Source organism: Capronia epimyces, assembly GCF_000585565.1.
Source record: "Capronia epimyces CBS 606.96 chromosome Unknown aczIQ-supercont1.1, whole genome shotgun sequence".
In the NCBI taxonomy this organism is placed as follows: domain Eukaryota; kingdom Fungi; phylum Ascomycota; class Eurotiomycetes; order Chaetothyriales; family Herpotrichiellaceae; genus Capronia; species Capronia epimyces.
Window position 1 is genome coordinate 2,827,580 of NW_006912904.1, and position 15,372 is coordinate 2,842,951.

The 15,372-nt window shown below is 55.2% G+C and overlaps 5 protein-coding genes across 5 annotated transcripts; all 5 read right to left on the bottom strand.

Annotated features, from left to right (window-relative positions):
* Window positions 1–243: 243 nt before the first annotated feature.
* On the bottom strand, window positions 244–846 carry A1O3_01041 (uncharacterized protein; the record flags this gene model as incomplete). Its single annotated transcript, XM_007731189.1, has 1 exon — window positions 244–846. One exon carries the CDS (start codon window positions 844–846, stop codon window positions 244–246), a length of 603 nt encoding a protein of 200 aa, XP_007729379.1.
* A 917-nt stretch (window positions 847–1,763) lies between these two features.
* Window positions 1,764–3,497, bottom strand: A1O3_01042 (uncharacterized protein; the record flags this gene model as incomplete). The annotated part of the gene is made up of 2 exons (XM_007731190.1): window positions 1,764–3,398; window positions 3,462–3,497. The coding sequence occupies 2 exons, from the start codon at window positions 3,495–3,497 to the stop codon at window positions 1,764–1,766; spliced, it is 1,671 nt and encodes a 556-aa protein (XP_007729380.1).
* A 1,494-nt stretch (window positions 3,498–4,991) lies between these two features.
* On the bottom strand, window positions 4,992–7,523 carry A1O3_01043 (uncharacterized protein; the record flags this gene model as incomplete). The annotated part of the gene is made up of 1 exon (XM_007731191.1): window positions 4,992–7,523. One exon carries the CDS (start codon window positions 7,521–7,523, stop codon window positions 4,992–4,994), a length of 2,532 nt encoding a protein of 843 aa, XP_007729381.1.
* Window positions 7,524–8,749: 1,226 nt separating this feature from the next.
* A1O3_01044 (beta-glucosidase) lies at window positions 8,750–11,888 on the bottom strand (the record flags this gene model as incomplete). Its single annotated transcript, XM_007731192.1, has 6 exons — window positions 8,750–10,459; window positions 10,509–10,849; window positions 10,902–11,157; window positions 11,209–11,384; window positions 11,445–11,542; window positions 11,602–11,888. 6 exons carry the CDS (start codon window positions 11,886–11,888, stop codon window positions 8,750–8,752), a joined length of 2,868 nt encoding a protein of 955 aa, XP_007729382.1.
* Window positions 11,889–13,924: 2,036 nt separating this feature from the next.
* A1O3_01045 (uncharacterized protein) lies at window positions 13,925–14,490 on the bottom strand (the record flags this gene model as incomplete). The annotated part of the gene is made up of 2 exons (XM_007731193.1): window positions 13,925–14,103; window positions 14,163–14,490. 2 exons carry the CDS (start codon window positions 14,488–14,490, stop codon window positions 13,925–13,927), a joined length of 507 nt encoding a protein of 168 aa, XP_007729383.1.
* Window positions 14,491–15,372: the final 882 nt, after the last annotated feature.

Sequence of the window (15,372 nt, forward strand, 5' to 3'; positions counted from 1 at the left end):
CGTTAAGTCGAAGTCTCCCAAATACACCAGTAGTCAATGTCACTGTTCTTCACTGACAACGGGAGGACGATCGCCCATTTTGCCCAGCAACCCAGTGCAGCCTCCGAAGCTGGATGACAACGACTGGTCCCGCAAGACCGCCCATTGATTCTGCGATGCTCGCTGGAGCCACAGTCATCATGCCAGCCATGGCAACATAAATCCCTGAGGCCAAAGTAGGCTGTAGCTGTATCCTGGTGCTGTTCACCTTTCCTGTCCCCTCTCGTTCGTCTCCGATGGCCGTGCGCCCTTTACTTCTTTTCGCGCCAGAACAGTGGCCATCCACTCCTCGAACTCTTCTTCGGCATCCTTTTCCGTTTTGCCCGTGCCATCAACACCGAGCCCACCCCTAAGCACTTTTCTTGCGTCCTGCATGCTGTTGATGTTCAGGTACCACATCGTTCCTCCAGTAGCCATCATAGCGAGACTGAGGACATTGATGGTTGCAAGGTTCAGTGCCTCCATGGCCTCCATGGCACCGCTGACCTTGGTGGATTGTTCTGCTTGGTGCGCAGGAGCATTCGCATAGAAGGCAGGGCTTGTAGCTAATCGCTTCCGCGCGAAAGACCTGCGCGTGATCAAGACGGAGAATGCGAAGAATGCGACTCCAGCACCGAATATGACTTTGTTTCTATTCGGCCGTTCGGTCTGTGGTAGCTGCGGATTGGCTGGCTTAGGAGCTTCGAGTATTGGTTCTGGGTTAACTGCAGCCTCTTCGAGCAAGCGCTTTTCATCTGACGCGGAATGGGCAGCAGGCAATGGGGAGGAGGCTTTCGAAGAGGTGAACAGAGAGGTGAACCACGACATTGTGCAGACGAGGCTTGTTGGACAAGGTGGTTCGGAGATGGTGAACGTGCAAAAAAAAAGGAATGGAATTTGGAGAGATCCTCCCTGGAACGGGCTATCACGTGATGGGGTTCAACAATGCCGCGGAAGGAGGCATCTACTAATAATATTGCCGGGCAGTGGCCTTCTTCACGTTTGTTGAGATCTATTACTCTGGCTTCCTACCAACCAGGCTTCCAGCACGATTTCTACCTTGGAGGAACCAGCATCGGCCATGAAGCCTCTGAACTTGAACAAGAACAAGTTTGCAATCGAGCTTGCATTGCAGGACGCTTGCCCAAGCCGGCCAAGTCCGCCCGTTTCGTGACTTCTCAGCCAGCCGTCGCGTTTCGCTATGAGCGACCAACCTGCTTTGGGCAATCTACATGCTCATTATGGAAATCACAGCCCAAGTTCATGCGCCAACATTGCGTTCTGACAGCTGCCACCGAACAGTCAAATCGTGAAGATCCCCAACCCCCCCCGGATTTCGACGGTTCCGGTCCGAACCCAGTTCAGCCCTCCAGAAGGAGAGGCGCCATGCAGTGCACTGCTCGAGCATGTTGATTTGAAGACCTGCGGTGAACCTCTTCCCGACCAAGCAGCTCGTCCTCTTTCGGTCAGCTTTTAGTCTGAAATTCTCTCGCATCTTCGATCGCTCCGTCAGGCAAACATGAACCCGAGGCGAGGATAATACATTTACCAGGTCATATCAAACGAAGGACCACTCTGTGCAGGTATTTATCCTCTATACTATGCTGAAACCTGCTCGTCCATAAGATCGCAATCTGGAAGTTTGCTCAGGTCCAGGCAATTGTTCGGACAGAATCCCGACTTCGACTCCGTCTCGAGAGGCTTGATTTCTCACCTCTGCCAGAGCGGTTGAGCCTGTGACGAAACTAGAACAGTATTCGCCTCTCCGCCTTGTATGCTCTCACTACGGTGGATGGGCCGCTGACCATGCTACTTGGCCACAAATAGATCTTCCGAACGCGTTGTCTTTGACCTTGTATCCACTCGGCTTGGCCTTTTCGCAACTTTTTCAGCAATGGGCGGGGGCTTGAAGCTGTGAAACGGGCGTATGGCGCCTGCATGAGCCCCCGAAGGGGTGTCAGGAGGAATAGCCCGCCGATGGCTGCTGCCGCTCGAGCATGGTCACCCATGGTCATTTCCACCGGTGTCCCAAACGAATCGACGTAGCCTGCCATCTTGCGGAGTTCAACAGGTATATGTGGATACTCCATTGGTTCATGCGGTAGCGTGAGTGTAGTCCTGTTCCCCAAGTGAAATGGGACTGAGGCGCAGAAGCGGTCGGCAATCTCCTGAATCTGCTTCTCGATGTAGGCACCAAGTTCAGGATCTACGTCAACACCCAGACACTCAAGCTCGTTGCTGCATAATGCGATAAGACGCAGTGCTCCCACGTGGACACTTCGTGCAGTATTGTGGGTGTGAGAGATGGCCAGCGAGGAATACACATCGCACATGTTGTTGTAGAGGCCTGCGGCTTGTATGGACGGATGAAGTTCCGAAGCCGGCACAGCTACCGGGCGCCACGACTCTGGCAGCGACTTCGTCCAAGCGTCTAGCTTCCTGCCAATGCTGAGTGCCCGGCTGATGACCGTCTGATGGAACTCGACCAGGCTCATACCTGCCATTTCCGGCCCGTCGCGAGCCAGTATGTTGACAGCTGTAAGCTCAGCTTTCAAGAGGTCGAGTTTAGCCGAGGGAAGAATGGCGGGTCTTTCATCAAGTAGTTCGGCATCGAGCTGGACCCGACAACCCACCTCCAAGCAGTAGTTGATATGACGGCCACGTAGGGCCAGAAACAAGCGCTGTGACAGCGGTGTATTGAAGTTGCTGGGGCCTCGGTGCCGTAGCAGTGCGACGCCTCCTTGCTGATGCGTCCCGGTGTCCACGAAGTCAATGAATCGTCTGTTGAGAGAGTCGTAGAAGTCCAGCATGTATACGGCGGCAAGAGTGTCGTCGGTTCTGGACTCGACCGAGTCCTGCAGGGCAGTTTTGACAAGAGACACCGCATTGAGATACGCTTCGCGCGATGCAGAAGAGTCGGCAAACCGAGGCATCCACATCTGGGCGACGTGGATGGCTACCGCCGTGACTGCCTGGCTCAACGCCGAACTGGCCGGCGCACTCAGATATAACGGGAGAATATGCTCGACGAAGATATTGGTGGTAGGGTCGCGGGGGGTGTTGATGTAGTTTGAGACAAAGAAGCATAGCGACCCATATTCGACGTCCCGAGATGGCTGAAGGAGAATGGCGGGACCCTCCTCATACTTCCTCAACGCCAGCAACGGTGACCACGGCCTGAGCGGCTCAGCAGTCTCAGGAACCTGACTGGGACTTTCCTGCGCAGAATCCGGGCTCGATCTCCGCCGGTTGGGTATCCTGGAGGAACTGGAAATCGTCGACGTCTCATCCTTGAAGTATGCGTCAAGCAAGTCTCGATAGCCGGGGCATTGCTGTTTTCGTTTGACACAGTTGCCACATTGAGGTTTGGCCTCGTCGCACTTTGACTTGTCAGGATGCGTTCATTTCGACCAGAGCATGGCTAATGCTAGTCTCATCAAAACCTCACCTTCACTCGCCGCCGACGGCAAGAATGACATCCCCGACTTGGGCCTTTATACACCATATCTGCACGAAGCCATTTATCATCGGGTAGAGAGAGCCATTAGAGCCAGTTGAGACTTGGGGACCAAGGACAAAAGTAGTAGTCGCTGTTCAGTCGCATCGACGACACAGCACAAGGCGGCGTTGTTCTCAGCGGTCGATCCGCCGGTGTGGCGCTCACCTTCTTAGATGTAATTGGGTCGCTGACACCGAGGTAGGAGAGGTCTGAATGCGATACGTAGTGAACAAGGATGAAGCATTGGTCGGTCGACCTTTTTGATTTCAGTCCGGAGCCGGAGCCGGGGCTTAGGCCTTGATTTAAGTCCGGCTTGGCAATATGGCTGCGTATTGAACTTCAACTTCATGGGACAAACTGTCAGGCTGTTGACATGGGACTGGGATGCCACTGGCCCCAGGCTCCATCTGGCGTTGATATTGCCGACAAGTTGATAGATACGTCCCCATGATTCCAGCTCATAGAATCTCCCGTTTCTAAAGTGAGTCGGTTGAAGAGCATGTCGAGATGCGAGGGCGACGACGACGACGACAACAATAACAACAGCAACAACAGGAGTGTGTGCCTCTCCGTACGGGCGGAGCAATCAAGAGGGCTGCAATAACGGTCTAGCCCCGGCTCTGACTCTCCTTTCCCCTTTCCCCTTGCCTGGTACCAAGACCATCTTTCTGGGACTTTGGTGTACTGGAGAGCTGGAACTTTTCCCCATGGCACATACATAGTCTTTTGTGCCATCCGTTCAAGGGTGCTTTTGTTGACCTCGCAGGGTGGAGGTGGACTGTGTCTGAGCCCATGATCCTGTCGGAGACACGAGAAAGACTGGAGGAAGCGAGAGACTGAGAATATCCCGAGTACGGATATCTGTTAGTGGCAATGCAAGTGAAGAACTGGAACATCAACATCACGAGGCTTCACAGCTTCACAGCACCAGGCCTTCACCCCCTTCCCTGCTCCAGAACCGTACGGATCACCTGACTACGTGTTTAATCACACCTTCATATATGAAGTTGCAGAAAAGTCCTCTCAACCACGGCGACGGTTACCCAGCATCCTAACAGCAACAACAACAACACACCACAAAACAGGGTTCGAATCCCACAAGCGACCACCTTTTGACCATGTCACGACCAAAAATAAGCACGACCATAAATATCGATCAAAAAACCCAATGGGATAAAACCCGGGTTTTCACTCACTCACCAACCCCTATACGACTGGGCTTGTGAGACGTGTTTTTTGCCCATTTCAACGGCTGGCCGAACGCGAACAGCACTTTGGAAGGAAAAGATAAGACCAAAACACGTTCCTACAGTGCCAGCTCCCGCGCCAACGCCAACCAACTCCATCATTTCTACCTCGATCTCAAGTTCTTCACCACCGCGTCGAGGGTCTGTTGCTTCTTCTTTTGCGCGGGCTCTTTGTTCGTCACTCTCGTCCTGCTCCTCCATCCCTGGTGGTCGCCGCCATCTTGGTGTCAGTGTCGGTCTTGATCTTGGTCTCCTGGGCTCTGATCGGTTTGACTAGAACCGTGCTGCTCATGTACCATATCAGCGCCAACAGTCTCCAATCTGCGTTGCTTGCCATCCAGCAGCGCCGATTTGACTCCGCTTCGCTGGCGCTTCACACCGCGAAACCCTAAGTCTGCGTCGGACGACACGGACTTGCCATCCGCCTCCTTGCCCTGTTGCTCCTCGAGCCCAAACAAGCTCCTCCACTCGCCGCTCAGCACCCTCTCGTCGTCGCCGTACAGGCCGACCTCGTACGCCTGCTTCATCTTGTCTAGGCAGAACTGCCTGCGCTGGCTGAAATCGAACATGGGCTTCGGGTAGAGCCTCTGGCCAGGGGGAGTAGGATGACTTTTGTCACTGCCGGCACCACCACTGCTGTTGCTGTCCATCATCGCCCTGGCACCAGCTCCATTGCCCGTACCATACCCAGTCGTCGAGGTCGAGGCAGCATAATGTTCAAGTCCATACCCATCACTCTTGACCAGACACCCCCACCGCTTCTGGTCGGCTATTGGCGCCTTGTGCGGCTCGTAGATGAACTGGTCATCAAAGCCCGCGAGTTCAGGCACATAGCGCCTGACGAATTCGCCACGGCGATCCCACTTCTTGGGGAAACTGACGGGCGAATAGACGCGGTGGAACTGGGAGAAGAAGGCGGAGCAGCTCAGCCACATCCAGTTGCCGGCGTTGCACGCGACCTCGTGGTCGAGCAGCCACTCCTCAAACACCTCGGCGCCGCGCTCCCACGAGACATAGCAGCCGCCGCGGGTCAGGAAGCATGCCACGGCGTGCCGGCCCAGGTGGTGGATCCAGCCTTCCTGCCGGAGCTGGCGCATGAGCGCGTCGATCCACGGGAAGCCTGTACACCCGTATTTCCAGCGCTGGAAGTATTCTTCCGCTTGCGGGTCGTCGACCATGTAGCGGGACTCGGGCTCGGGCTCGCCATCATCGCGTAGAGATCCAGTGGCAGGGATCCCCGGATACTTCGACAGCAACGCCCACGGGACAAACCTGGCCACGGGATTCCCTACCGCCTGGCCGAACGACGCGCCCACGGCAGCATACGCCGCGAAGTACATGTCTCGAAACAGCAGCTGGCCCGGCAGATTGACCGGGTGAGGACTGACGGGTTGCTTGGCGAGGCGTCGGCGCTCCAGCACGTCCTGGACCGCCCACCAGAACCGCCGCACCGAGACGCTGCCGAAATGCATGTGCGGGCTGAGCAGGGTTGTCGCGGGCCGGTCGAACGCCGTGGGCGCTGTGGCGGGCTTTTCGAACGTCGCTATGTACGTTTCGTCCGTGACATGGGCCGCCAGGAGAGCGAGGCCCGCGGTTTCACCACCCTGGCGATACAATGACTGGGTCGTTGACGTTGTGTTGCCACCGTTGCCACTGCCTGTACCACTGCTGATAGTGCTGGTTGCGTCAGTGTCGGTGTCGGCGTCACGGTGAAGCTGAGGGCCAACCACGCCCATTTCCTCCAGCGTCGGGATCGAAAACGTCCCCTCCGGCCCCATCAGGCCTGCCGAGAACTGTCTGTCGCTGAGGCCCATCCCAGGGAACGACAGCGACCTGGGAGAGGCTTTGAGGGGAGAAGATTTAGGGGGAATGTCTAGATGTTGGGCTGCATTGGAATCCATACCCGAGCGCGCAGTGGACATGTCTGGGTGAGCCTGAACGTTTGTCTTGGTCTGTGTCTTTTTTTCGCTCTCGTTCTCGTTCTCGTGCTCGGTCTCGTGCTCGGTCTCGTGCTCGGTCTCGTTCTCGTTTTCGTCCACGGCGGCTTTCAAGTCGCAGCTGACCGAAGGTGCGTCATTGACCTCATGCAGCACAAGGCCATCCAGATTCATCTCGGCCCAATCGAGAGGATCCGGCAAGATTGTCGGCGCATCCAGCGGACGCATCGGCTTCCCGTCGCCGATCTTGCCTGCCGCCTTGACGAGCTGGGCCATGGTCAAGGTCGGCTTGCCGCCGTTGTGCCGGACGACGTCGTCACTGTCGAACAGCGTGCGACCGGCCACGGCGACGACCTTGACTCCGAGACCCTCGGCAATGCGGGTGACGTGGGCGTCTCGGGTGCGCGCATAGGCGTCGGTGTCCTTCTCGAACACCAGGACGTCGATCTTCCACTTGCGCAACAATGCGTCCATGATCGCGGCCGGCGCCGCACGCACCACGTGCAGCTTCTGCTTCGGGTTGAGTTTCGTCAGCGACGCCGACACGTCGTTCATGCATGCGACCAGGAATGCCCAGCGGTTCACGCACCCGCGCTGTCGCTGGCCCAGTCGCTGGCCCAGCCCCTGTCCGCTTGTCGATGCGTATATGTAATGCGGGTCCCATGTCCACAGCGGGATCAACGCCGACGGGTTCAATGACAAGGCTGTCGTCAGGGCAGGCGAGTCATCGAGCCGTAGGTCCGTTCGGAACCAATACAGAACCCGCGGGCCGGGCGAGGAGGGAGAGGAGGAAGAAGAACGGTCCTTGAGTTCGACAGGCATGTTATGTTGAGGAGAGGAGGAGGAAGAAGGGTCCTTGAATTTGGAGGCAGATGAGGAAGAAGAATGCTCGTTGAATTTGACAGCCATGTTATGTTGCCTGCGTGCCTCCTGGCGAGACGGAGAAGGTTATATGGGAATGGAATGGGTCGCCAGTTTCGCTCCGATTGTTGCGGTTCTGATACGAGATTTGGTCCTTCAACGTACCCGTACCCGTACCTGGACAAGCCACCAGTTCTTAAGAGTACATAAGCCCGCAAGCGTGTTCAGACGAGTCAGTTGTGGTTGTAAGCCCGCAGCGTGTTCAGACGTGTCAGTTGTAGTTGTAGTTGTAGTTGTAGGTTGTAAGTTATAAGATATAATCTGTGATGTGGTCAAGGCTCTGGCAATGCAATGCAATGCATCTGTGCTCCTGTTCCTGTTCCTGTCAGCCGCAGACTCCAGGTGCCAGAGTATGTACGGTGTATGGGTGCCGATGTCGATGTCGCTGGATCCGGACTTGACGTTGAGGGACAGTATTCTCCTTGTCCTTAGCTGTACGTGATCTACAGACGATCTGCATCCCTCCAGCTCTGTCTCTGTCTCTGTCTCTGTCTTCCCCCCTAATATTCTACCCGCGTTGGCATGACAGGCCCGAATAAGGGGTCGAGTCTACGGCACGCGTGGAGAAGCGTTAATGTCATGACGACACCAATCCCGAGAGCACCAGTCAGAGCTTCGCCACTTCAGCCTCGTCCACATGTCAAGACTTCATCCATCCTGCTCACACTCCAGCCCACTTGTTTGACTGTTATTGCTCGTATCCAACAGTCTAGGATGGCAATTAGAGGTTTGTAGGAGAGGCACCAGAAACGACACGTTTGCGCAAGATGCTTATTCAATACAAACTGCAGCAATCAGCAGAACACTTGTCATTATTCATTCGCTCGCCAAAGCCATGTACAGCCAACTCCATTTCCTTTTGCTCAACCGTCAGCAGTACTCTTGCCCTGTCTTGGTGCCGGAGCTCGCACTAGCCGTCTGCCGCGCAGTGGCATCACTGGCCGCACAGGTAGGTAGCCGCCCAAGCTGGCTTCGAACCTCCTGCTTGATTCTCACTCTCCTCATCCGGAGACACATTCATTTTTAAAGAGACCACAGCCGGTCCATGATGTAACTCATTTACTTTTATTCCACCAACCAGACAATCGCGGTCGAGGGCACCCGTCTCCTTGGCCTTCTTTTTCATTCTAGGCCGTCGTGGCTTGTGGCTGACCATCTGAGACCTGAGTCACTGGAGGCCGTGTTGGAAACTGTGGTTGACCATCGGAGATCTGGCTAACCGGAGGTGAGACACTAGGAGTAGGATGCCCGTAACCTCCGCTCCAAGTGAAGCTCGAAGAACCCCAACCAGGCGCGGATGGTTGAGAAGGGCTTCCCGACCCGCCGGCTGACAGAATGCCGGACAAAGGTAGGTTTCGGCTTGAGGCGCCAACGTAGATGGTGGGATTGCTCACTTCAACCCAGTTCTGTACGGTAGTGTCCCATACGGAGACATCGCGGCGAGTCAGGTCCACGGTAAAAGTTGCCGATGCACCAGGCGCAATGGTCAGACGATCAAACCCGCGCAAGACCTTCGGCGGTTCTCCCTCTCCCAGTGAGACATATAATTGCGGGACCTCATCACCTTCAACACTCCCGGTGTTGATGATGGTCGCGGTCACGGTCGCAACAATTTCATAGAGGCCTGGGTTGCCACCTGGGGCACCGCCTGCTGGCAGTAGAGGTTGAGATGATCCATCTGTTGCGCCTGCCGGGACATACTCGTCCGCCGGGAGACCGTAGTCGGGGTCGTCGGCCGACCCTTGCAGATCGGTCGAGTTTAAATATGGGTAGATGTACAACTGGGGTCGATAGGTAATGGTTCCGTTAGGGAAGAGATACTGCGAAGGATCGGTACTTGCATTCCCAAGGTCAGGAGCAGGGCCGGTCTGGCCGCTGGTCGGGGTATATGGGGCTGGATTGGCCGGAGTGATGACCAAATTGGAGTATTCAAAGGTGGTGTAACTCAGACCAAATCCAAACTCGTAGACGGGATCAATACCATGAGCATCGAGGTAACGATAATCAATAAAGACGCCCTCGGAGAAGAGATCCTGCGGGGCGTTGAATTGGCCGTTGTTGGGCTCGTAGAAGACATCGGTCCCGTAGTCCTCTCGGTTGCGGGCAATGGTGAATGGAAGCTTTCCACCAGGGTTGATGAAACCATACAGGGCGTCCACAATCGCATTGCCGCTCTCTTGTCCCGGTAGACCAGCCCAGATGATGCCGGTGACATTTTCGTTGTCGTACCATGTCGAAACATTGACGGCACCGACGGTGTGCAGTACCACGATGACATTCTTGTTATATTTGGTCACGTTATTAATCAATCGGTCTGCTCCTTCCCAAAGAGACAGATTGTTGCGATCACCAGTGTTTCCGTCGATAGTTATGAATCCCTCTCCTGACTGAGCGTTGGCGAAGACAAGTGCAACGTCAGCTTGGCTGGCCACATTTTCGATCTGGGTATCGGCGTAGTTGTCGAGGATGGCAAAGACCTCACCGTCGGTTTGAGTCAGGACATATTGCTGGATAGCTTGTTCCGGAGTCACAAGATAAGGAAACTCGGCTGTCCCGCTACCATAGCCCATCGCCAGAGTTCCGTTGTTGCAGTTTCGATTTGGGCAGCCATTGGCACCCCAGGGGTTGCTTCCAGCATCATAACCGAAAATGCCGACTTGCCTCTCCTTGCCGGTCAGCGGCAGCCCGCCGGTGTTCTTGAGCAGAACATTGGAAGCCTGGCCAACCTGTCTGATAACGTTACGATGCTCGTCCTGCACGTTGACATGTTGGTTGACAAGACCAATGGGAGAGTTGGGATCAGCTTGGTGGATCTTGTCGTAGGTGTTTTGACTCCACTGCCAAAGGGGTCAGGATCTTGCTGATAAAACCACCGGGCGTACTTACAGCATAAAAATTAGTGGGTACCGAGTGAGTGTCGCGGCCAACGTAGTAATAGGCTGCCATGATTCTGGTAGCCATGTCATCAACTCGCCATTCTGGAACAGTGCCATTGATCACAGCGATGGTCAAGTTGGTGCCCCAGAAACTATAGCCGGAATTGAATAAAGTGTCACCAGGCATGCTCATATCAAGGCCAGCCAAAGCTGTGCCGACACCGGAGTGTTGAGCTTGCCAGTCGGACATGACGAAGCCTTGGAAGTCGAGTTCGTTCTTCAGGAGGTGGTTCAGGGTGTACGAGTTAGAACAACCGTAAGAATTGTTGACTTGATTGTAGGAGCACATGACTTTACTCACGTCAGGATGCTCGTCAATGGGTTCGGGTCAGAGAAGACGTACCTGAGCCGGTGCCTGCTCGAACCGCATCGGCGAAAGGCCAAAGATAAAGCTCATGGATAGTCTTGTCGTCAATGTTGGCACTGATGGAGCTTGTAATGTTCCATCCGTAACCCTGCGATTCACCCACTTGACGAAAATGTTCCTGCTCGTTGCCAATGAAGTGCTTTGTACACGCAATGACGCCTTGGCTTTGAATACCTTGGATCGTGGGACCGATGAGAGCCCCGGTCAGATACGGGTCGGGACTAAAGCCCTCCTAATCTAGTCAGATACCTAGAAGGTCTGCGAGCGGGCAACGACTGCTCACCCAGTTTCTTCCACCTTCAGGGGAGCGGCCCAACGGACCGCAGACGGGGCCGAGCTGGACATCAACACCTTTGGCTCTGTTCTCTGCACCCATAGCCTCCCCACGGAGTCTGGCAAGATTGCGGTCCCATGTCGCAGCAACATTCATGCCTGCGGGAAAGGCAGAGACATAGTCGGCTGAGAATCAATTAGTACGAGTAGGTGCACCAGGATGGCGTGCAGGCACTGCCAACTCACTATTTCTGACACCTAAGGGTCCGTCTTCCATGCAAAGACTGGGAAACCCGATACGAGGGATCGACCCAACATTTCCGACACAACTCTCAGACTCCCAACTAGCACCTGGTCAATTCAAACAAGGCCCGGTGTGCAGCGTTGAAACATGGACACTCACCCAACGCCAGTGGTGAGGTTGACCTTTTCGAGCAGAGTCAACTGACTGACGAAAGCCCGGGCTTTTTCGTATGCCGCACTCCAATTCCCAGAGCCTGACCCCCAGGGCGACGGGTAACTCGGAGGCGAGGTGTATATGGGCCCATTGTAGTCGTCGTTAAACGGCTGAGTCGCTTGTCGCTTGTGGATGGATTCGGCGGACTCGACAGGCTTCAAGACGGATTGTAAGTACGGGGACAGTTGCAGGGTGGCATTGAGGAAGTGAAAGGTGGAGGCCAGGTGAAGCATTTTTTAGTGGGATAGTATTGGCGATCAAGTTGAATACTCATGGCTAGATCCAGGTGGCCATCCGCGTTGGCTTGGGAAGGTGAAGGGGAGAAACTCACGCTGGCCAGGACATTATTGGGCATCAGCAGCAGCAGCAGCAACGGCAGAGCGGCTAACGCCGCAGCCGGGATGGTGGAAAGCCACATTGCTTGTCAACGACGGACCCAATGGCTAGTGCTGGTTTGGAGTATAGCCTGATTTCGAACAACCGATGTCAACCTAGCCAGACACTGAGAGGCACGTTGGAGAGGTGTTGGACCGTGTGCGCTGACTTGTTGTCGGTCAGCACAAGGGAGGTGTGAGTCTTCGCTAGCCAGCCCGTCGGTCGGTGGTACGTGTGGCAGAACACAACATGCAGCGGTGAATAGAACAGGCCACGGAAGTAGTGTTGGCCGGGGAAGATCTGGAGGGATTCGGAGTGAATGAGTGGATGAGCACGAGATGGAGCTCGAGAGATATTTGAACTAGAAAAGGGCGACGGGATGGAGACGGTTGAGCAGATGCACGTGAATGATACCTCCCATTGTAATCATCATCATCATCGTCTCCATCACTAGAACAGCGTGAGGCCGAGGATGACAGCTGGCGGAGTAGGAGGACGAATGGATCGTCGAATGGATCGTCGACTGGACCGATCATGGGATGGACGGATGAGATGGCCGGCAGGATGAATCAATCACCAGGTTGGTGGCAGCAACTGCCAGTACCAGTACCAGTGACAGTGCCACCACGACGACACAACGCATTCATCCATTGCTTCTAGCATTGCAGATGGCAGCGAGACACGGATCCGGAAGGGCAGGCGCAGGCGCAGGCCAGTGCTACATTGGCACCAAATGGTGCGGTGTAGAAAGAGGCGTCGTAGGCATTTCTTTCCGGCAACAACAACAGCTGAGGTTGCATCCAGACATTAGACGAGGTAGCAGGTACGGACAGTGCATCAGGCTCCTAGGCGGGTAGTCCAAGTAAGCTCTAGGTAGCAGGTACACTCCGAGGGCAGCCTCCCAAGCCGTGCAACGACAGCATGATCCCGGGAGCGGTGTCATGTACTACCCCGCAATGCTGCCTAGCTCGTCTGCACCTGCTACGTGCCTGCAGGTCATTAGGTACCATCACTGGCAGTGCCACAGAGGGCCATCCCCCTACTGTAAGCCCCTAAGCCCCTAAGCCCCTTAGCCTCCTGAGCCCATCCCGTCCCGCCCCATTAGGAGAATCCTCCGCTCCCAGCGCCTGGAAGTCCAGATTCATGGTCAGCGTGATCCCTGTCAGGGCCGAAGGCTTGAGGGACCCCGCCTATTATTGACGCCTCCCCCGCATGTGTCCTGGCCCGCAGATTATCCTATTTGTTTGATGAGGCCCTTCGACCCATCTACTGCACGTCGGTAGGTACTTATATGCTTCTGCGCTTCCCATGCCCTCACACTCACTCTGCCACAGACCGGTATCCAATTGCAACACATGCTTGCCTCCATCCGCTCGCTGTGACTCTCTGCTATCCTGTCCCACCTCTGCACCTGCTGACATTCAAAATGAAACTTTGCTCCCCCCGCCTACCGATCGCGCCGAATCAGGTTCAACGGCCACCTTGACAGGTCTTTTCGCAAAAGCATCGGCAAGTTCTGAAAGGGTGCTGTGCTTATGACCAAATCCCGCCGCGGGGCCCCAGTTCACTGTCACCTACCGCTCGCCGTTGCAACCCAAGCACAAACTTCGACTGTACTCTGAGAGGTTGAACAAGATGAACATGCCCATCCACATCGACCTGCTCCAAGGGTCTGGTCCTCTGCGAGATCTACCACAGATGGCGCGTCGGGTGTCTCAGTGGAACAGTCCTCCGCTCGGCGACCTTCTGAAGTCAGCAGGTCTCATGATCTAAGAACCCGCAAAAGACGTAGAAGGAGTTGTATCATAACGTCACTTGCTGAACACGGGGCAAATTGACGTCGGTCCACGTTGGCCTCCCTCGCATTGACCCTAGTAGCTGTGCTCCTCTCCCATCACTCCTCTTTCTCGGATGCGATACCGTCCATTCCTTCAAGCATCTCTTTCCCAAGAACATAGATCATATAGACCGGAAATATAAGCCAAAGTCCATTGGGGAGAACCCACAGCAGCAGCAAGTCGGGCAGTGTGTTGTGGCCAACATTGGCAAATCCCGAGAAATATTCATTAAGCCCTGAGGCGTATCACATTGTCAGTCAGCTGAAACCCACACACTGAAACGAGTCGACTTACAGTACAACACAGTCTTGCTCAGGGTCATGACCGTAGCAGAAAACAGCACCAGCACAGCCTTGGCCACGCCGGGTCCCGCGATGGCCTGGTCACGTTTCCCGACTAGCAACCCATTAAGGTCGCTGAAATTTAAAACTCCTGGGGCACCATTTCTGAATACTACAGCCAGGTAGTAGATGTACATGACCGTTTCAGCCACATTTAATGATGCCTGTGCCGCAGTAAATCCAACATGTCCATTCCATGCAGGCCAGCCGTAGACATAGTCGACCGTCCCATAAAGCGCGTATGGCTTCCATAACGGCCAATGCAAGCTGCCTCCAGGCATTGAGTGTGGTCGACAGAAGATGTAGCCCGTGTCCCAGAGCACCAGGGGAAGCGAGACCCAGAGCCAGATCAATAGGAGGGGTGGAACCTTATGCAGGTACCTGGCTTCAGACGCCGACGATGCCCGTCCAGCAGTAACCGTCCCATCTGATCGGCGCTTTCGAGTGCTCCTCGAGGACACGGCAACTGCATTGTTGGGTGGCGGGGAAGAAGACACCTTCGACGCTGGTTCTGCGGTGTTGGACCGGCTGGATCCAGTGGGTGACGCTGGCTCCGGGAAAGGGCGCGGGTGGTGTCTCGTCGACACCATCACGAGGGCTGCGTCGGTGACCGGTGTGGAAGTGGAAAGTCGCGGATGGTCTTGGTCTTGCCTCGATGGCGATTCCTCGCGGCGCAATAGGTTGTTGAACAAACGGGTGTATCTTTTCGTCTGGTGGTATATGTGCCGCAAACAATATCTTGCCCTCAAGTGTCTATCTCTTCACACAAGCGCAGCGGTTCAGACTACCTTTGACCGTCTGTGGCAGCAGGGTTCTGGCACACCCTTGGAGATGTGGCGTGTACACGTAGACTCGAATAACGCATTTCTTGGGGGAGCAACTTGGTAAGGTAGGGACTGGTGCACAGGGGTTTCCGGCCTAATTATCTCTCGACGAGGTGAAACACGCCTCAGCGCGTTGCGACCGCAAGGAGGGGAGTGGTGACCACTGACCACCCGCAGCTCCTCTTCCACCAAACCTGGAATCTCGGCTCGAAACGATCCGGTCCCACGTCAACACCATTGTCTTGTTGGTGATTGGTGCAAATTTGACCGTAGCCTGTACGCACTTCGTAGTATTAATAGGTAGTAGTCTCGGACGACAGCTGTTTCTTTTCATTCTGT